This window comes from Vanacampus margaritifer, chromosome 20 (assembly GCF_051991255.1).
Source record: "Vanacampus margaritifer isolate UIUO_Vmar chromosome 20, RoL_Vmar_1.0, whole genome shotgun sequence".
Lineage (NCBI taxonomy): Eukaryota > Metazoa > Chordata > Actinopteri > Syngnathiformes > Syngnathidae > Vanacampus > Vanacampus margaritifer.
The window spans coordinates 15266249-15287324 of NC_135451.1; the positions used below are offsets into that span (position 1 = coordinate 15266249).

General features: G+C 48.7%; 2 protein-coding genes across 2 annotated transcripts in view; both read left to right on the plus strand.

Moving 5' to 3' along the window:
* The first annotated feature begins 13 nt into the window (after positions 1-13).
* Positions 14-1828, plus strand: xrcc2 (X-ray repair complementing defective repair in Chinese hamster cells 2). The gene is made up of 6 exons (XM_077554577.1): positions 14-95; positions 294-375; positions 724-759; positions 828-980; positions 1110-1380; positions 1496-1828. The coding sequence occupies exons 1-6, from the start codon at positions 75-77 to the stop codon at positions 1770-1772; spliced, it is 840 nt and encodes a 279-aa protein (XP_077410703.1). The 5' UTR covers positions 14-74; the 3' UTR covers positions 1773-1828.
* A 1527-nt stretch (positions 1829-3355) lies between these two features.
* LOC144040408 (histone-lysine N-methyltransferase 2C-like) overlaps positions 3356-21076 on the plus strand; it is a 36845-nt gene continuing 19124 nt past the window's right edge. Inside the window, exons 1-33 of the mRNA XM_077554574.1 lie at positions 3356-3586; positions 5517-5687; positions 6090-6175; positions 6286-6688; positions 6756-6935; positions 7092-7117; positions 7190-7279; positions 7378-7487; positions 7999-8149; positions 8291-8462; positions 8532-8649; positions 8739-8902; positions 9607-14834; positions 14907-15170; positions 15245-15879; positions 16018-16125; positions 16366-16491; positions 16684-16806; positions 17257-17358; positions 17437-17541; positions 17615-17796; positions 17975-18139; positions 18274-18383; positions 18458-18511; positions 18663-18765; positions 19015-19094; positions 19168-19278; positions 19477-19581; positions 19651-19739; positions 19805-19958; positions 20426-20503; positions 20731-20874; positions 21035-21073. Coding sequence (XP_077410700.1) covers positions 5518-5687; positions 6090-6175; positions 6286-6688; positions 6756-6935; positions 7092-7117; positions 7190-7279; positions 7378-7487; positions 7999-8149; positions 8291-8462; positions 8532-8649; positions 8739-8902; positions 9607-14834; positions 14907-15170; positions 15245-15879; positions 16018-16125; positions 16366-16491; positions 16684-16806; positions 17257-17358; positions 17437-17541; positions 17615-17796; positions 17975-18139; positions 18274-18383; positions 18458-18511; positions 18663-18765; positions 19015-19094; positions 19168-19278; positions 19477-19581; positions 19651-19739; positions 19805-19958; positions 20426-20503; positions 20731-20874; positions 21035-21073 — 9775 coding nt within the window. The 5' untranslated portion in view covers positions 3356-3586; position 5517. The remainder of the gene's footprint in view (positions 3587-5516; positions 5688-6089; positions 6176-6285; positions 6689-6755; positions 6936-7091; positions 7118-7189; positions 7280-7377; positions 7488-7998; positions 8150-8290; positions 8463-8531; positions 8650-8738; positions 8903-9606; positions 14835-14906; positions 15171-15244; positions 15880-16017; positions 16126-16365; positions 16492-16683; positions 16807-17256; positions 17359-17436; positions 17542-17614; positions 17797-17974; positions 18140-18273; positions 18384-18457; positions 18512-18662; positions 18766-19014; positions 19095-19167; positions 19279-19476; positions 19582-19650; positions 19740-19804; positions 19959-20425; positions 20504-20730; positions 20875-21034; positions 21074-21076) is intronic.

Consider the following 21076-nt stretch of genomic DNA (forward strand, 5'->3'; position numbering starts at 1 on the left):
AGTTGGTGGCGGTAGCTGCTTTGCTAACCGTCAATAAACACCACCGAAGAAGAAAAAACCCAGGAAGTGGCGATATGACTGAGAGTGGCGCGAAGGTGAGACGTCGAAAAGTTAACGATTTTGCTTGAAATTGTTCTTTTTCTTTCTTCTTTTCGCTACTTGACAGTGTTTTAATGTTTGCAATGCATTCATGACGCCAGCCGTCAGCGTAAGCTTGTCAAGTAGTGCTACTAGCGTGCCGTCTAAGTGCTGTTGTTGCCGTCTATAACGTGTGCCACCACCTATGTGTCCAGCTGTTCGCTCGTCTTGATGGCCACAAAAGTGTTCATGACATCGAACCTCGCCTCTTTCCACAGAACACACAATCCGGACCCGGTCAGTCAACAACAACACGCACACTGTCACCAAAACAAACCCGAGCAGACACTAATCACTACAAGGGATTTTTAGATTGTGGCCTTTTGTTGTTGTTGACAAAATATATGCAGACAGTTGTTATAAAACAATAGTATAAGTAACAAACAAAACAGCAACCACCAAAGAAAACAACACAAGTATTTTATTGACCATGATAAAATCAAAACTTTGAGTACAAATTACACGTCATTTGTACTTCAATCACTACGCTGTGACACATCCAATATGGCGGCAGCATTTGCGTACCATTCAACACTCAACGAGGCATATGATTGGCAAAGTGATGACGTGGATTGTTTGTGTCAGGTGCGCTGGTGGAGCTGTATGGGATGGAGGGGACTGGTGAGTTGAGGCCATGGGAAGCGGCCCGTCGCCGTGGCGCTCTCGTAACGGTGGCGTGCGTCTCGCAGGTAAGACGGAGCTGCTTTACCACTTCCTGTGCCGTGCCATCCTCCCCGATGACGCTGGCGGCCTGCAGCTTGACGTGCTCTTCATCGACACCGACTACAGTCTGGACATGTTGAGGCTCGTCAGCATACTGGATGCCAGGCTTGCCGGCGCCGGTAAGTGAAATGGACGATGTGGGGTGGCATGCGAGTGTGTGTCTCACCCTCCCTCCCTCTCTCTCTGTCTATCCCCCCCAACTCACTCTCTCTCTTTCTCCCCCCCTTAACTCTATGCCTCCTTCTCAGCCGGATCGTCCAGCTCGCCACGGCAGCAGGAGGCGCGTGTGCGCGCGTGCATCTCCCGTCTGCTGGTGGCGCACTGCAGCTCTTCGTGGCAGCTGCTGGTCACCCTGCACACGCTGGAGGCCCGCTTGGCATCCCAGCCCAGCCTGGCGCTCGTCCTCCTAGACAGCGCGTCGGCGTTCTATTGGCCAGACCGCGGTGGGGGCGGGGCCAGCGTGGCCAAGCAGGAAGAAAATCTGAGCAAATGTTCGCAGCTATTGGCCGCGCTGCTCCGGTGGGTGGGCCTTCCGTGGGCTTTTCGTGCTTGCGATTGGCTGTTGTTTTGTTTGTTCTGTCAAAGCGTTTTGTTCACACAAATTATAATGGTTATTATTCCATTCATCCGTCAGGGATTACCAGATCAGCATCTTTGCTTCCTGCCACGCCAACAGGAGACACTGCAGCCACGCCTCCTCATCTTCGCACTCTCACCTGTGTCGCCCCTGGCAACAGCTGATCACTCACCGCTTGTTGTGCTCCAGACAGGAAGTTGCTTTGACAGAAGGCAGCGAGGAGCGCCCCAAAGGTCACATCTTTAGCGTGCACTGCACGTCCACGTCATCCGGGAGCAAAGCGTACAGAAACGGCTCCTTTCGTGTCGGGGACGGCGGCCTGGAATTTGTCTGATGCTTCTCCTCCAACAGATTCAAATTTATTTTTCACTTTTAAAGCATTGATGTTCACCTCGTTAGCGTGTTTTATTTGGTCAGCTGCTCAAGGGAGTTTTTTTGCAACGTGTAAACTGTAGAACCTCAACATGTTTTTCTGACAAATGGCGAGAAACTTAAAAAAAAAAAAAGCGTGCATGGGTTTTCATTTGTCGGCGCCCGGTCAAGTGCTGATGTACTTCTCACAAACGGACACCTGTTTTGATGACGACTGAAGGAAGCACAAACGGCTATGATTATATATGTTATATATGTGTTTGCTCGTGTGTGATGTCACGCCAGCTTATGCTATTTCGGCTACGGCTAGTATGCTAACTCCTTTAAACGTGTTTTTATAGTGTGTGTTTTTTCCGACATAAAGGACTACAGACAGACAATAGTGACAAAATGCTTACATTCGCTGGTCGGTCCTAAAATAACGGTGACTCCGGACACGTGGGTATAATAAAACAACGAACAGGCAGTTTACAGGTTGGTTCATCATGAAAAAAAATAGCAGCCTGAAGATGATGGAAGGGGACACTAGAACTGCTTCTTTTCCTTTCGGAACGTTTGGATAAAAGTAGCTGTTGTTGCTAATTGTGTCCACTTGAGGTCGCTGTGACTACACTCTGCTGTGATTGGTCAAATGCTGGTCCCATGACATGGACGCCATCTTGTTACCATAGAAATATGACCGAGAGAAGAAACGTCGACCAACAAGTAGCTTGAGTTCAAAAGAGGTTACTTTTGATGGAAGGAAGCCCTATAGGCCTTTTTAATGGATGCCCTTTGATTCATTTACAAGGCAGGGGGATAACTGCACACTTTTTCTTTTTTTTTTAAAGTGCCCACTCCAGATAAGTCACATAAGATCAGGATTTCCAAGTTTAAGTTGTTTTATAAAAGGTAGAGATATGGAACTGCACAAATTTAGCTTTTTAATTATTATTTTTTAGGGCTGCTCGTATGATTTTAAACAAGAATCCTGTAAATATTTTCAGACTGCACTAAAAGAATGAACAACAGGATCAGGTGAGGAGTTTGTCCAACCTTCCAGAAACAAGTGAACTAGTTGGACGCCCCTGATCTTGAGGACATTCTCTTAGTTTCGAGACAACTTGGGTGTTGTTGGCTACTTTGTCATCACGGTCACGTCAACAAGCAAACGGTCACATTTTGAGATCCAGTCCGGACATGTGGATGTCCAGTCCGGAGCCTTAGGTCCTCGTATGTTTAGTCCCGATCCTCGCGCGTTGAAATCCTTTCCGGGATTTGAGGTCTGATGACACAAACCGAACCACCACTATCAGATCCGTGCGCGGGGTCAGATGCACTTTGACACGATACAAGCAAGCTGAAGCACGCGTACACACTTAATGTTTGCCCATTGTGTATATACATGCATTTACGGACACACACGTTCAGACAGATAGACAGACGGTGAGTGAGTGAGTTAACCCGCTAGGTGGGCTCGATACGGTGGGCCGGACTTGTCCACTAGGGCGGCCCTACTTTTCTTGGTGTCGCTGACAGGCGGGCGGTGCTTCGGTCGCTCAAACATGGCCTCCATGATGGAGCTTCGATTGCAACTTTAACGTTTTCCTTCATCTTGTTCGATTCGCCCAAAGCCAAACGCGACTAGTACGGACCCGATGAGCGGCGATGCTGCTGGCGAGTTGCTGTGACTGCAGCGGCAAATGTTTGCTAGCGCACAGACAAGTTGTATGTCAACACATCGCTTGAGCTTGGCAGCAAGCTGGAGAGGAAAAGAAGGAGAATCGCATCAAATCCGTAAGACGTTTCCCTCGCTTTTCTCGTCTCCTGCTCGCTTGCGCGTGTGACTTTTGTCTTGTTTGGACGAAATTGTGGACGCGAGCGGAGCCTTGAGCGTGACGGCTAGCCATGCTAACGTTAGCTGCTGCTAGCATAAGTAATCAGTCACCTGGGCGGTGCGACGAGCTAAATGCTAACGCTAACGCTTGTGTTTACACGTTTCGTTGGGGTTCTGTTACAGATGTTCCGAGCTTAACTCCAAAACTGACAACTGTCGCCGGACCAAATTCAACTTTACGCCGTTTCTAGCACATCTTGACGGTGTACGTCGACGTTTAATGAGCTGAATGATGTTAGCTAGCTAGGTCAACATCAACATCAGCATCATCTCCTGACTTCTTTTTTCTTCTCTATGCTCAGGAGGCTTGGCAAAAGTCTCACACTGTTATAGTCTAATACAGACAAAGTGGCGTAAGTTATCAGAAACCTGAGTTTAAATTGTGTTTTTCAATTCAAAGTACGACGTTTCATGCTACTAGTTATAAATTCTATGTCAAAATAAGTTAAAAGATGAGACGCTGAGTGCCGTTTTTAATTTCAGCCAAATTTATGGACTTAATCGTTGTTGTTACATACTCATTAAATGTTAACAAAGTTATACTTTGTTCTAAATTCATCAATATTACTTAGTTTATTTTGCATTATTACGATACGATACGATATACTTTTATTTTCCCGTGGGGAACTTTTTCCTGGACTCCGTCCAGCTGCAGTTTACAGTAAGGAAAAACAACAGAATAGAAAGAGATAAAGTCAAAATTAAATAAGAAGTGCAGCAGTAGTTTACAGTGAGAAAAACAACGGAATAGAGAGAGATAATTAAAATAAATAATACACACACACACTCCTATATATATATATATATATATATATATATATATATTGCACCACTTAGTTAATGTCGGTTATTAAGTAATTTGATGGATGTCGGCAGGAATGAGTTCTTGTAGCGGTTCAGCCTGGTTCTGGGGGCCCTGAATCTCCTGCCGGAAGGCAGTAGCTGGAGCTCATGATGCAGAATGTGAGTCGGGTCAGTAAAAATTTTCTGTGCCAGTCTGGTGACGGACTGCTCATAAAGCATCTGTAGGGAAGGATGATTCCCGACCCCCATGATCTTCATGGCAGTCCGCACCAGACCAGCAATCTGTGACCTTGACTGCACAGTCAGGTTGCCGTACCAGGCCGCAATGCCGTATGTGATGATACTTTCCAATGCAGCCCGGTAGAACAACAGCATGATCCTCTGCTCCACTCCATAGACCCTCAGTCTGCGTAAGAAATAGAGACGCTGTTGGAGTTTGGAGCAGAGACTTCCAACGTGTACCCTCCAGCTGAGTGTGTTGTCAATGTGGACCCCCAGATACCTGTATGAACCCACCTGGCTGATGTGATTGCCTTTAATGACGACTGGCCTGTGGTCACCAACAGTTTTTGGATCAAATATCACCGCCTCTGTCTTCCCCACATTGAGCACAAGATGATTCCGGTCACACCACCGGACAAATTTCTCTATTTCTGAGAAATAGTCCAGTGGGCTACCGCCGGCCTGCAGCAAGCTGACGATAGCTGTGTCATCAGAGAACTTAATGATAAAGTTCTCAGGGTGTGATGTCACACAATCATTTGTGTACAATGTGAAGAGGACCGGGGAGCTGACGCAGCCCTGTGGGGCGCCTGTGCTTATTATTGTTAATAAAGTTACAGTGTTATACTGAGTAACAATTTTATAGACAAAATGTTTTCTTCTTCTTTGGGGCACATAACACACGCACACACACCCACACACCCACATGACAGACTTGAAACTTAATGTTTGTATATACCCAAGATGTCCAGGAAGTGACCTCATCAAGCAGGTGTTAACGTTGTCTTTTATGTTTTGATGCAGAATGCCCTCAGAGGACAGAAGAGCGCCACCTCCTGTCACTCGGGCCGGACGCAAAGCTGCCGCATCGGAGAAGCGGCCTCGCGGGCGACCTCGCAAAGATGGCGTAGGTGGCCGCGCTGCGCCTCCCCCTCCTCCTCCGCCTCCCCCCCCTACTCCCAAATCCAGGAAGAAGTAAGTGTGATGAGCCAAGCCGGGTGGGATCAATAGTCAAATCATCATTGGCCACATTTTTACTTGTCACGTGTGTGTGTGTTTACACTGTGTCAAATGTCAGTTGTTGTGCTTTTCCTCAGATGGCCGTTGTAATGGTGTAATCATTTTGTTATCATGTATACAGAGGACCCACGCAAATAACGGAAAATCTGTGTTTAATAAACGGCCATTATAATGATAATAAAAAAATCAAAAAGTTTAAACAACAAAAAATTCTTGAATAAGCAGTTATATGCAGTACTTTAGTTGGCGACATTACATTGCCACAGACCTGATCTGGCTCTGGTTCCCAGGCCTTGACTTTGGCTGCGTGCTTTGACATTTTCACACGCTTTTGTGTGCGTGTATGTGTGGCTGCAGGGGGAGGAGTCGAGGCCAAGCCCAAGTGGAAGATGAAGAGGACGTGGATACGATGGCGAAAACGCCGCCTCTTGACAAGATGGCAGGTGAGCATGAGGAGGGTCATTAGAGCTTTTCTTGGTTCAAATTGAGGTGGTCAAAGTGGGGCCGTTATACAATTGTGATGAGATGATGATGATTTTCATTTGTTTGTCAGCAGCGGTGACAACTGGACGCCGTGGCTCCGCCTCCAGGAGGCGATCCAACACTGACCCCACCCCCGCCATCCCTGAAGCCCCTCCCAATGAACCCACCATTTCTTTAGCTCCGCCCCCGCCATCAATCTCGGAGGAGGAGCCGCCGCAAACAAGTCCCATTGCCCCGTCAGAGGAGGAGCCGCCGCAAACAAGTCCCATTGCCCCGTCACCTCCTCCGCAAAGCCCCATCCCGAGCGCCGCACCTGCCGAGGCGGAGATGGGTGGAGCCAGCCCGGCCTCCAGCCCCGAGCGGTCTCCCCACCTGCGCCTGGAAGACGACGACGCGCTGTCGCCGCTTTTACGGCGCTCCATGTCGGAAGACTCCGGCTCCCCCACGCCCAGCCTGGGACACACCGAAAGACGGTGAGTGCCTGCGTGTTGGCGCGTTTCCACGGCAACGGTCCTGACAGTCCTCGTGTGGTTTCGCCAGCCTGCAGCAGTGTGCCTTTTGTTACCGCGGCGAGCGGCCCCCTCTGGGCCAAGGCCCGCTGGTGGTGTTCGGACCCACGCCGGGCTACATCCCGCTTCACGTCCTCAGCCGCAGAACCTCCTCAGACCGCGACGGCGATTGTCACGACCACTGCTACCCACGCGGCCAGGCCGTGCACACGTGAGTCAAAATAACAACGCAAAAGAAAATCTTTTAGTTCTAATTATTCTGGTGGGTCATAAGGTTTATTAAACCCTGCTTTTCTTCGTGTGAATTCAACTAGCAGTCACAATAATAAGTTATCACTGATCTCTCTGTGTGTTTGTGTGTGTGTAGGAACAGCAGCAGTCCAGCACAGAGTGGTGAGTAATGCTTCCCATGATTTGTAATGTGACACAGCGTTGCAGTGTGAGCAACATTTTCTTGTTTTGCAGACGACGAGTCTTCCTTCCAGTTGGTGGAGCAGCTCGGAGCCATCGGACTTCCGCTCGACATCGACGTCCAATCACTGTTTGACCCCACAGGTAGCTTACACGCACACGCGTGTGCTGTCACTTGTGCCTTGACACACACACTTGGAAGGTGAGGTAAAAAAAAAATAAAAATCTGCGTGTGTTTGTAGGTCAGTGCTGCGCTCACCTTCAGTGTGCGTCCTGGTCTGAGGGCGTGTGTCGCGGCGAGGGCCAATCGCTACTCTACGTGGACAAAGCCATCGACTCAGGAAGCACACAGGTCAGTTGACGAAGGAAAAAAAATCTATACAGTCCAAACAAAGTACTGTACATGAATACAAATTAAACATAAAACACAATAATACAAAAAATAAATAAGTAAAGTATTCCTTTTTAATAAAACTATCTCTTTAAAAAGTTGACATGGAAGCAAAAAAAAATAATTATGAATATCGCCACAATATTCAACTAGTGATATTGGCGCCGGTATTGGGCATTTTGACGCCTTTAAAAAAAAAAAAAAATCTGACGGTCAATATAAGGTAAATCCAAAACCATTTTAATCTCAGGGAGCTATTTATTGAAATTTTCAGTTAACTTTATAAGAGATGCTACTGACCCTGGGAACCTTCTCAACCTTTTGTTTTTGTTCGACATTAAAACAAAGAAATGTGAAAGTTTAAGGTTTCAGGTATTTTTAAATATTGGGACAAAAATATTTACTGTAGGAAACTATATTTTGCTGCAGCAACTGCAAGTGTGTTTCAGCCTCCCGCGTTTCTCCCGTCCAGGTGTGTGTGTTCTGCGGCGGTCTCGGCGCGTCGCTGTGTTGCCGAGAGACGGGCTGTGGGCGGAACTACCACTTCCCATGTGCTGCTGCTGCGGGCGCTCATCAGGACTGGGAGCAGAGACACACGCTGTGCACCAGACACGCTCACACGGGTACACACGCTACACACGCATCATACATACGTACATCACTTCAGGTCGCCATATTTATTCCACCTGACTTCAACTTGATCTACGTGATTTGACAAGTGGTGTGCCAGTTTTTTTTTTTTTAAATCATTCTTTGGTTTTCAGCGTCTCGGTCATGCGTATCGTGTTCACGTGGCGACGACGTCAGCAGTCTGTTGATGTGCTGTTGCTGTGGCAGCCAATACCACGCTACATGCTTGGCCCCGCCTCTGAATCCCTCCCCCCTCATCCGGGCTGGCTGGCAATGCGCTCCATGTCGAGTGTGTCAGAGCTGCAGGTAACACATGTGCACACGCACGCACACACCGCTGCAGTGATGTCATGCATGTGCTGCCGTCTCCTTTAGGCTGCGAGAGAACGACACGTCTGTGTTGCTGGTGTGCGCTCGCTGCGATAAATCTTACCATGCGCACTGTCTGACTCCTCCACTGGATCACACACCTGACAGTAAATGGACCTGCCAGGTGATACACACGCGCCTACACAAACACACACACACACACACACACACTTTGGTCAAGTGGTGTAATGTTGGTGCGTGTTCTTCTTCCAGAATTGTAGGGTGTGCCTCCGCTGTGGTGTGAGGTCGTCGGGTCACTGGGCCAATCACCCCTTCCTTTGTGTGTCATGTGACCCAGCTCTGCCTTGTGCCGTGTGTGGCCACACCCCCGATTTGTACTCACTGCAGGACTATGTGACGTGCGTCTGCTGCTACAGGTAATATGCGATAAGAGTTGATGCGTATATGGTGTTCCATCTTTTGCTATATGCCACTTTTGTGCTCAGGTCAAAGACGTGTCTAAAAATAGTGCATAGGCGCCATTCTGTGGCATCTTGTTTAATGTGAGGGCAGGAACTTCATTTTAGTCAGACCATAATCTTGTCTAAGAATATGCTTTGCTTCCATCTTTTGGCTTTTATACATAAGTATAAACTATAGCTGCAACAATTAATTTATAACAGAACAGATAATTGATTTTCAAATTAATAAAGTATTTTGAATATAATTTTTTAGTAGTTTTAGTACTTGTTTTAGTTTTTTATATGAAGTATTTGTTGAGGGCAAGATAAGAAAAAGTTCACTTGAGTATTTTTTTTCCATTTCATTTTCATTTAGTATTGTCAAGTATTGTATAATAAAGTAAACTTCTCAAACGATTGTTTGAGATACCAATAATACCAAAAATAAATACGTTTAAAATGAACGCCAAAAGCTCATGTATATTAATTTAGCAAATACAAAAACAAAATATATTTTTGCTAGAGTATTTCTTAGTTTTAGTTAGTTGTCTAAATGTAAGCTGTAGTTTGTTTTCATTTTTATTTTATTTTTTAAAAAGCACTTTTGTTTTTATTCCATCCATGAAAATTTGTTTCAGTTAAAGTTTTCCTGATGTGCGCATTTGTGCATTGTGTTGTAGGTGTGTTCACACCCAGTGCGTTTCCATCGAGGGAGGTGTCAACGCAACTAAGTGTGACAGCAAAAGCTACGTTTGCTCCGCCTGTCAGCATCAGAGGGCGGAGCTACCAACAGCACTAGCAGTAATCATACACAGTCCTGCCCGAGACGTCCAGCTCACCCCCACACACGCGCCAGATGTTGAAAGTCCTACTGAGGTTCTTCCTATTAGTACTACTGCTCACAGCCCAGTCCAGCTCGCATGTTCAGAGCAGGCTCAGACTCCAACTGAGGGTACAAGACTGTTGCATGAAAATCCAGTACCTTCTCCATCCCATTCCACAGAGTTCCAGCGAAGTCCGACTCCATCTAGTTCTAGTCCCACACAGCAGAGACTAAATCTAGTCCTGTCTCTGGATGACCCAACAGAGCTCCATGAAAGTCCAACATCATCCCCTTCTAACTCCAACGAGCAAAAACTAAGTCTTGTCCTGTCTCCCTCCGACCCTTCAGAGATCCAGCAAAGTCCAACATCTTCACCGGCTAGCCCCACAGAGCTCAACCCAAGTCCACAGTCATCTCCCTCTCATGTTACAGAGCCACAGCAAATATTAAGTCCAGAACATACTCCTCCTGACCACACAGAACTAAGACTAAGTCTAGTACTGTCTCCCTCTGACCCCACAGAACTTCAGCAAAGTCCTGAGTCATCATCATCTCCTTCTCACACCACAGAGCTGCGACTGAGTCCAACACAATCTCCATGTAACTCAACAGACCTCCAGCAAAGTCCAGAACAATCTTCCTCTAACTCCACATTGTTGAGACAATGTCCATTGGCATCACCTGAAAACCTTACAGTGTTGCGGCGTAGTCCAACGCCATCTTTGAACCACACAGAGCTTCATCAAAGTCCTTCTTCTTCGCCACAGAAAAGTTTAGCAGCATCTTCCTTTAATCCAACACAACTCGGTGAAAGTCCACCACAATATCCATCTGAGCACGTGGACTTCCAACCTTTGAACTCTCATCCCACAGAGCTCCGACTAAGTCCCGTTTCATCCCCTTCCAACACCACAGAATTCCAGAAAGGTCCTGTCCCATCTCCTTCAAATAAAACAGATCACCAGCAAAGTCCAATCCCATCTCCTTCGAACGCGACAGAACCTCATGCAAGTCCAACCCCATCTCCTTCTAATGTCACAGAGCTTCATCCAAGTCCAGTCCCATCTTCATCAGAGCCAACAGACTTCCAGCAAAGTCCAGTCCCATCTCTGTCTAATAACACTGAACTACAACAGAGTCCACTCCCTTGTCCCAAAGTTACAGAGGTCCACCAAAGTCGAACACCATCTCCTGATGTCACAGAGCTTCATCTAAGTCCAGTCCCATCTTCATCGAAGTCCACACAGATGCAGCAAAGTCCAGTCCCATCTCCTTCTGATGCTAAGGATCTCTATACAAGTCCAGTCCAAACTCCATCTGATGAGACAGAGCTGCAGCAAAGTGCGCTCCCAACTCCTAACATCATAGAGTTCAAGAAAAGTCAAACACCTTTTCCATCTAGTGTCACAGATCTCCATCTAATTCCAGTCTCATCTCCATCGAAGCCTACAGAGTTCCCACAAAGTCCAGTATCATCTCCTAACACAACGGATCTCCATCTAAGTCCAGCCCAATCTCCTTCTAATGTCACAGCTCTCCATTCAAGTCCTGTCCCATTTCCTAACATCACAGAGATCCCGCAAAGTCCAACACCATCTCCTTCATCCTCAATTCCAATGCCATCTCCTAACACAACAGATCTCCATCCAACTCTAGTCCCATTTTGTAATGTCACACAGCCCCGGCAAAGTCCAATCCCTTCTCCTTCTAACACCAACGAGCTCCAGCGAAGTCCAGTCCCATCTCCTTCTGACATCACAGAGATGTCTCAGTGTCCATCACCATCTCCTTCGAAAATCACAGAGCTTCAGCAAAGTCCAATTCCATCTCCATCAAAGCCCACAGAGTTTCAGCAAAATCAAGTCACCTCTTCCAATGTCACAGAGCTCCATCAAAGTCCGGTCCTGTCTCATTCGAACATTTCGGAGAGCCAGCACAGTCCAACACAATCTTTTTCCACTGTCACAGAAATCCCAAACAGTCCAACACTATCACCTTCTAACATCCAAGACCTCCAACTAAGTCCAAAACCAATATCTTCCAATGTCACCATGCTCCACCAGAGTCCATTGCCATCTCCTTCTATGAAGGAGCTCCATCAAAGTCCAGTCCCATCTCCTTCTAACATCACAGAGCTCCACAAAAGTCCAGTCCCATCTCCTTCTAACATCACAGAGCTCCACAAAAGTCCAGTCCCATCTCCTTCTGAAATCACAGAGCTCCATAAAAGTCCAGTCCCATCTCCTTCTGAAATCACAGAGCTCCATAAAAGTCCAGTCCCATCTCCTTCTGAAATCACAGAGCTCCATAAAAGTCCAGTCCCATCTCCTTCTGAAATCACAGAGCTCCATAAAAGTCCAGTCCCATCTCCTTCTGAAATCACAGAGCTCCATAAAAGTCCAGTCCCATCTCCTTCTGAAATCACAGAGCTCCATCTAAGTCCAGTCCCATCTCCTTCTGAAATCACAAAGCTCCATCAAAGTCCAGCAACATCCCCTACTAACGTCGAAGAGCTCCATCAAAGTCCAGCAACATCCCCTCCTAACGTCGAAGAGCTCCATCAAAGTCCAGTCCCAACTCCTAACATCACAGAGCTCAATAAAAGTCCAGTTCCATCTCCTTCTGAAATCACAGAGCTCTACCAAAGTCCAGTAACATCTCCTCATGTTACAGAGCTCCAACGAAGTCCAACACCATCCACTTCTAATGTCACACTGCTCCATCAAAGTCCAGTCACATCTTCTGATATCGCAAACACAAGTCCAGTATCTTCTTCAGCGATTCCCGCAGAGCTACAGCTAAGTCCAGGACCCTCTCCCTCATTCCCTGCAGAATCCCATGAAAGTCCAGTGTCCTTGCCCTCAAAAGCCGCAAAGTCATTAGAGCTTGCGCCTCTATTGGTTGAAAAAAGTACTGAAGAACCCCAAAAACTCACTGCACCTTCATATCCTTGTGGAGCAGATCTCCAACAAAGTACACTGCAGCCTTCCTCGTGTCCAGCTGAGCTTGTAACAAGCCACCTGTCCTGCTTTGAGACTACAGAGTGCCACAAAAGTCCTGCTGTGTCTCAGCTTCGCCCAATCCAAGACAAGGAAGACCCACAAGTCAATCATGTTCCTTGGGAATGTAAGGAAATCCATGGCAGGTCTCCAGTACCTCACTTGTGTTCAACACCCCCTCCATTGCCTTCGGTTATTAAGGACATGCAGCAAAGCGCTGTCCTTTTGACCTCCACACCTGCTCAACTTAGTCCTCCAGCCAGCCCTTCCATAGATTCAATCAGGGGAAAGCTTGCAACCAGAGCATCTCCAAAAAGTCCTGTGCAGGATAGTTCGATGTCTGAGCTTAATCCATGGAGGTTGGATGATGATGAAGCGAAATCTGGAGCCATCTCTCCAGAAGGTCATGTGCAAGAGGATGGCTCCCAACTGATTATATCACATGATCCCACTGATGAATCGCCACTGCTCCAAAGCCATCCAGGAAGATGCATTCCTGAGCCACATTGTCCTACGCAAGTTGGAACATCACCTCGAAAGACTCCTCCACGGGATGTTGAAACGGCGCCGGAGCAGGAGAACAATTCTTCTCATTTCATCGCTTGCAAACTTAATCAGGGTCTCTCACCAGGCAGCAAACCTTCTGCATACAGGCCTCGTTCAGCACCCTGTAGCCCATCAAGAACCCCCCTTCTTAGCTCCACCCCGCGTAGTCTGTCAGAACCTGTTAGTCCAGCACGGATGTCCTCTCCGCAACCTGCCAGGCCTTTGCAACTGTCTGTTGCACAACCAACCGTCACAATGGCGTCCTCTCAAGGTGTCGGCACAGACCTTGAGCCTGTAGACATCCCACATAATCGAAGTGTGGATGTACAAGCACTTGAATCTGTTGTTTGTAGCTCTGCCACTGTCATGCCCGCACCCCCAACACTTTCCCATTCGCCGTCAAGTCCCCTTCGTGATCTGCCGTCGCCCGCACCAGAAAGCCTTGTTCACCAAAGCACTTCAGTGGACCACAGTAGCCTCTCTCACATGTCTTCTGATGTTGAGACTGCGGAGGATGTTCCTTGTCATCACAGTGATTCTCTTGACTGCACGACACAAGGTTTGAAGCCTACGGAACAGCAGGCTAGGCCAGTACATATCCATACTAGAGCCAGTGGTGCTAGTCCTGCCAACTCACTTCAGGCCTCGTGGGACTTAATGACCGAGGTGACTGACCCTGCCACTGTTAAACAATTACCAGCCAGGACCAGTCCTTCAAGCCGACCAGGTAGCCCAGTGATGCCAACAGACCGCACTTCCCTGTCACCCGCCAACTCATCATCAGAGTTTGAAACCGGTCCTGCTTCTGTGGGTGACTGCAGCCCAGCTGACCGCGTGCATGATCCGGAATCTCCTCAGCTCCCACAGTCTGGCCGATCCAGTCCCTTAACCGTCCCGGCGTGCAGCAGTCCCTCAGAGACGAAGCCTTCCCATTCAACTAGAACTAGTCCGACACACTGTAGACCTGTTGATGACAGCTCTGATAGTCAAACTTTGAGCAAAATTGTCTTGGAGTCGAGTCTCTCCTTCAGCAACCAAAGGTGTAGCCCGACACCATCACAGGCTGCTGCTCCCAGTAGCCCCGCAGGTAGCATACATTCAAGCCCTGAAGCAGATGCACAGGCCGCTTCCCGAGAACAGAATTCATTCCATCTTGATTCTGCTGCAGATTTGACTTCGGACCCTTCATGGAAGACCAAAACAAAATCTCCAAGTTGCCTACCTGGTGACTCGTTTGCTGCTAGCCAGGCTAGGACAACTTACCTGAGACAGTTTCCAGCACCATCAAGCCCCCTGAATGACAGACCAGCCAGCAGTCCCACTCAGGAACACACTGACATGCATGAAACGAGACATAGAACAGAAAACTGGAATCAGCTCATGAGTCCCTTGCAGTTGGACAATGCACAGATTGCACTAAGTGTTGACAAGCCGGAGACCAGTAAGGGTTCGGCTGTTCAGACTTGTATTCAGTTAGAAACCGGCCCATGTTCTGGCGGTCACACTTCTGCTGTCCTGTCTGAGGAGGAGTCCGCTTCCAGTAAGTAGAATGAGCACTCGACATTCTTTCAACTTTCAGATGTGCGTTAACTTTTGCATATTCTTTTGACAGTTGTCACCACAGACCAGGGGGTATGTCCCCATTTGCACCAGTACCTCCCTGAGAAGGCAGGAGAAGTGTCGAACCAGGAAGAGAATGTGGATCGGCACCAGGAGGAAATTAAGCAGCCGATGCAAGAGGAGAATATGGAACAGTGCCAGGAGGAGTTGCAAAACCGGGAGGAAGTTAAGGAGCAGAACCAGGACGAGAATGAGGAGCAGATGCTAGAAAATAGGGAGCAGCACCAGGAGGAGCGTTCAAGATGTTTCCCGTCAGGTATGAAACAGGCAGTGAGTTAGAATGCCCGTTGATGATGATGATGATTATGATGATGTTCTGTGTCTCCCTAGGAGTCCATCCATCAGCTGGCCAGCCTGCTGCAGCATCCCCCTTCTCTGGCCTTCCCTCACCCTCCTCACCCTCACCTAGTGGTTCCCCTTTGCCATCACCAGCCGCCCTTCAACATGGCGACGTCTCCTCGGAAGTGTCCCCCCTCAACGTGCCGGCCGACGCTCCCTCAGAATGGCCACAAGAAGACTCATCATGCTCCCAGAACTCGCCAGAAGCCACCAAAGATGTTGCCCAATCCCACGCCGGCTCACCAGAGTCGACCCCTGACGTGGTTGCATTCAGGCCCAGTCATGAGGAGGCGAGGGAGAGTAGCAGCGACGGGGAGGGAGAGCCGGAAGCATCTTTTGACGTGGAGGTGATGAAGCTGATGAGCTCGTCATCTCCTAGCGCCTCCCCCTGCCGCCCGTCCTCCCTCAGCCCTCCCCCCCTCAACACGCGGAGTCTCAGGCCTCCTCCTCGCTCGTTGCCTCCATCGGACGAGCTGTCCATCCGCCTCAGGCAGTCCCCTTTCTCCACAGAGGCCTCGCCTGAGACCTCGCCCGTCAGGGTCCCCCTCACCCCGCCGCCCCTGTCCCCTCCTTCGCCCCTCCTCAGCTTCAGTCCACCGTACAGGGAGTCGCCGCCCCTTTGCAAGGTAGGACTGAACCATTTCAGCTTAGCTTAGCCATTTTGTGACAGATAAAGTTAGATGTCATACTTGTTTCGTCTTTGGAGTTACAAAAGTTCCATGTTGCCATTTTCTTCATCCCCATTTTGGCCACTCGGGTCATAGACGCCTCCGTGCACGTCCACGGTAATCCCGCTCACCCGTAAAATCGGCATGGGCAAGCCCGCCATCTCCAAGCGGAAGTTCTCCCCCGGCAGGGCCCGGGCCAGGCAGGTGCGTGACCTCTTGAGCGTGCCGCGTGCACAGCAGTATTGTACTCATGCTCCCTGACTGCTTGCGTGCATGCTGTTGTCATAGTAACACCATCTTTTTGATAGTTTTTTTTTTGTGGCCGTCGCGTTCATGCTCCTGCATTTTGTCCCCTCCCTCTTTCTCCAACTTGTTTTTCTGTTCTCTTCACTCTGGTCTGCCTCTTTTTCTCCGCCGTCCCCCTCGTCTTCCTCCCTACCTCAGGGTTCGTGGTGGAGTAATGCGAGGGCGGTGAGCCCTCCCTCGTCCTCCCAGGACTCCATGGGAGAGGGGGACCGGGACAGCCCTAAGTCCCGTCAAGCCGACTCGCCCCTCTGGAGCATGAGAGTGGTAAAGAAGCGCTATCTAACCCTTATTGACTTTTATGCCTCAACTAACTGACCTCATGCTAACCCACCCGCCTGCCGCCTGGCCCGTAAGCGGGTGGAAAACAAGCGCAGCCTAACTCACGACAAGTCTCGCTACAGACGTAATGGACAAACGTTTGTATCGGTCTCATGGTCCTGCGGTGTGGTTTGTCAGGGTCGTGGCTCTGGCTTTTCTGGGAGGAGGAGGTCCAGAGGAGGAGGAGGTGTTGGAGGAGGAAGAGGGGGACGAGGAAGGAGTCGAATTAAGACTCAGGACTTCTTGTCTGTGTCGCCTGCGGTAAGAGCCTACACACGTTTGTTTGTACAGCCCCTAATCACAAGAGTCTCAAAAGTGAAGCAAAGACAGCCTCTGATTTAAGCCCCTTAATTTATTATTATTATTTATTTTATTTTGTTTACCGGTCCTGTTGGCTGCTTGGTGATGCCGGATCTTTTTTTCCAATTTTCGTGTTAGATGAAAAAAAAAAAAAAGAAGAATATGAATAGCCACTTTTATCTTTTTTTTTTTTTTTCATTTGAACAAGCATTTTTTTTTTTTACTGGCTTCTGATTTCAAAACGAGTCATCCATCAATTTCAGTCATAATGGGCCGCGGAGGAAAACCATCAATTTACGCTGGCCCATGATAAAAATGAGTTCACATCAAATAAGTGACATCCCAGCTGTAAAAGATGACACGAGTGAGGGGACAGGCGTAATGACTGTGCTCTACACGCTGTCATTGCAGTACGGAATTGTGGAGTCAGTCCCGCCCAAGGAAGAGGAGGAGAACTCCATGCACAACACGGTGGTCATGTTCTCCACATCCGACGTCTTCACACTCAGACAGGTTGGTGACAAGAGAATGAAGGCGAATGCCACGCCGCTCACCTGGAAAGTAACCTTGCCCCTTGTTATCATTGTGTAGGACATGTGCGTGGTGTGCGGCAGCTTCGGTCAGGGAGCAGAAGGTCGACTGCTGGCGTGTTCTCAGTGCGGCCAGTGCTACCACCCGTACTGCGTCAACGTCAAGGTAGCTATCCATCCCGATCCTCCTTGTGCTCTTTGGCCAAGCTGTGTCTCTTAATTGCGTTCACTTTGTGCAGGTCACTCGGGTCATCCTGACCAAAGGGTGGCGCTGTCTGGAATGTACGGTGTGCGAGGCGTGCGGTGAGGCCACTGACCCCGGGCGTCTGTTGTTGTGCGACGACTGTGACATCAGCTATCACACGTACTGCCTGGACCCGCCCCTACACACCGTCCCCAAGGGAGCCTGGAAATGCAAATGGTGGGTGCTAAACACACCATTTCAAGTATTCACATACGTTTTATTGTTGAGCTTTTTTCTCACCAAAAAACACTCTCCGCCACCTCAGCCTTGAAAATACTTATTTCACAAGACATCGCAGGTGGCCAGTGTGAACGAGGCCTAAGTCTGGATGTGTGTGGGCATGTGTCTTCTGCAGGTGTGTGTGGTGTGTCCAATGTGGCTCGGCCTCGCCCGGGCTGCACTGCGATTGGCAAAGCAACTACAGCCACTGCGGTCCGTGCGCCAGTCTCACCTGCTGCCCCCTCTGTCAGAGAGCCTACACTCATGACGACCTCATTCTGCAGTGTCAACAGTGTGACCGGTAAGACACACGTGCACTTTTTTTTTTTTTTTGTGGTCTGTTACAATCGAGGATTCTCAATCTTCTGGAAGGGAATGTAAACTTGCTTCATCTTGTGCATGTCTGTTATATGTGCCTAATGTGTGTATGTGTAGGTGGGTGCATGCAGCTTGTGAGGGTCTGACCACTGAAGATGACGTAGAGGTCACTGCTGATGAAGGTTTCGACTGTTCACTGTGCAGAACACACAGTCGCATCCCATTCGGTAAAGCATGCACACGCACGCACACTCATGCTTGATTGGCTGTGTTGTGACGATGGATGGCGTGAATGTTGCAGGGAGGCCTGACAATTTGGACCTGGCTCAGATCCTCTCAAGGAGCCGCGAAGCAGGTGTGTTCCAATGACAGTCAACTCATCATCATCTCCTCCTTCTTTTTCCTCTTCATCATGCAAAAATGGCTGACGTTGGGTGACGTCTCCTGAACTGATAGGACAAGAAAACAATTGATCAGTTTGAGCTGAAATGTGTTTGTGTGTTCAGACACAAAGACGTACAGTCAGGACGGCGTATGTCTGACCGAGTCGGGCCTCTCTCAGCTCCAGTCGCTGGTTGAACCTCTGACCTCGACTCGCAGATACCGCAGGTGAGCAAAATGATGAGTGACATCACATGGAAATGAAAAGAGAAATGTCGGAAGTTAAAAAGTTCATTCTACTCTCTAATTACTGTAAATTGAGTTCTCTTTAGTGGACTTAGATGGTTCCTTAATAAATTAGTACATAATGGACTCGTTCACTCCATCCTGACTACAATTCTACCAAGAGATTTTCACATTGGATTTTGTCAAGTGAGATGCAGAGAAAGTTCTGACCGTCTGTTTTCTGTGTATCAGGTGCAAACCCAAACTGAAGTTGAGGATCATTAACCAGAACAGTGTGTCCGTCCTGCAGACCCCTCCCCACCCAGATACAGGTTACATATACACAAGCACACAAAAAACCTTGTTTAAATGTGTTTATATGAATGTGCATGTCTGCATGCGTAGGTCACATGGAGTGTGACCTCAAGTCAGACTCCAGCCCCGAGAGAGAGCCCGCACCCGAGGATGATGTCAGCAAAGACATGGCAAAGAGGAAGAGGAAGCCGTACAGGCCAGGTGAGGAAGACCAAGACAGCATTCCTAAATAAGCGGCATTTGGTTTGTCCTTTTTTTGGGATGTGGCTGCCACATCCAATATGGCGGACACGGTCACGGTCACATGGCAGTAGCGGGCCAACCCTTGACATGAGGTGTCCATGTACACTGTATTGATCTGTGCTTTTGCACATGGTGGTGGTAACTGTCCATCTCTAGGTATCGGAGGCTTCATGGTGAGGCAGCGAGGCGGGAAGACGGGAGCCGGCGCCTTCAAAATATGCGGTGGGAGACATTCGAGCGAAACGCTGCAGGGAGATGAAGGTGATGTTCAATAAAGATTGGGCACTCCTTGGCCGACATCAGCATCTTAATTATTCCTCTTGCTCATAGATGGAGCCGAGCAGACTGTGGACAAAGTGAAGAAGAGATACAGAAAGAAGAAGACCAAGCTGGAGGAGGCCTTCCCGTCTTATCTACAGGTAACACACGCGCACACACGCGCATTCACAGCATTCTAATTGGCTGTCCCCCCTCTCTCTTCTAGGAAGCGTTTTTCGGTCGGGATCTTCTGTATCGCATTCGTCAAGTGGACCAGAGGATGCTCTCGGAGGCAGCAAGGATCAGCCAGTCAGGAGCGATGGATTGCAAAGGCCCCTCCCCCTCGGAAAAGCTGATTAACGCAAAGCAGGAAAGACTCCGTGAGTAACCCCCCCCCCCCCCCCCCCCATTGTTTTCCTTTGTCATGTCATCTTTCATTTGTCTCCGCAGTCCTGCTGGCACCATGACTTGTCATTGTGACGCCACGTGAGGTTGCGTTGGGAAGCTTTCATTCAAGACATTCTTTCATTCAGCCAAAAGACTTTCCTCTGCTGCTACTACTTCTGAGGTAGCAGCAGAAGAAAGTCTTTCGGCTTCATGGCAAAGCATTTGCAAACATCTGCTTTTAATTTGGAATGTCAGTTTCCTTTTTTTTGGGATAAAGGGATGGAAATTAAAACATTTTTAAAATCTGATCTATCAACAGAATCATTGATTATTAAAGTAATCATTTATTGCGGCCCTAAAAAGTAGATCAGGACAGATTCTCAATACAGCCGGCTGTGGTGACGCCATGACCTCACCGTGACCTCATTGCTTGTGCGTGTGTGTGTGTGTATGCGAGCAGTGTTGTCGGACGAGGCGCTGGTGGATCTGTGTGACGTTCTCACCACTCATCCTCACATTGTGGCCGGCGGACATTCAGGTACAGTGGCCGCAGCTGCTGTCCGTCATCTCACCCCGCCCGCTTTCCTCTCTCGGCTCATTTAGGCTGCAAACTAACAAAACACGCAAACGCCGTGTTTGGCTTTAGGGTGGACCTTAGATGATCTTTCATAATGATCCTCAATAGCAGTCTTCTTCCTCCTCCTCCTCCTCCTCCTCCTCCTCTTAATGCCCCCTCCCCTAACCACTTTGTGTCCTGTCTCTCAGCTGGCCTAGACATCAGCTCCGTGAGCCATGACCCCTTGCTGACCTCTGAGGTGACGGGAGGCGGCGGACAAGGTCAGAAAGCGTTGCACGAAGAGCCCCTGGACGCCATCTTAAACCCTGAGCTGGACAAGATGGTGACAGATGGTGAGTTCAAGCTCCTCATGTTTTTTTTCTGGCTTTGTAAGCTACAGCATTTTCTCGTAAAAGTGGACCTTAGGACACCTCTCATGTGTACAATTCACTCTCATGACTTCCATTCTGTACTTCTCGTTACCTTCTCATACTGTCTTTTTGCCATTTTTAGTTGCAGGTGCCCTCCTCAGCAAATTGTACAAGATTCCAGGTA

Bases quoted from the DNA above. Each gene is read 5' to 3' on its own strand.
- xrcc2 (XM_077554577.1), top strand. From the start codon at position 75: ATGACTGAGAGTGGCGCGAAG. The intron at 981-1,109 runs GTAAGTGAAATG...CCTCCTTCTCAG, and splicing joins TGCCAGGCTTGCCGGCGCCG to CCGGATCGTCCAGCTCGCCA. The intron at 1,381-1,495 runs GTGGGTGGGCCT...TTCATCCGTCAG, and splicing joins CTATTGGCCGCGCTGCTCCG to GGATTACCAGATCAGCATCT.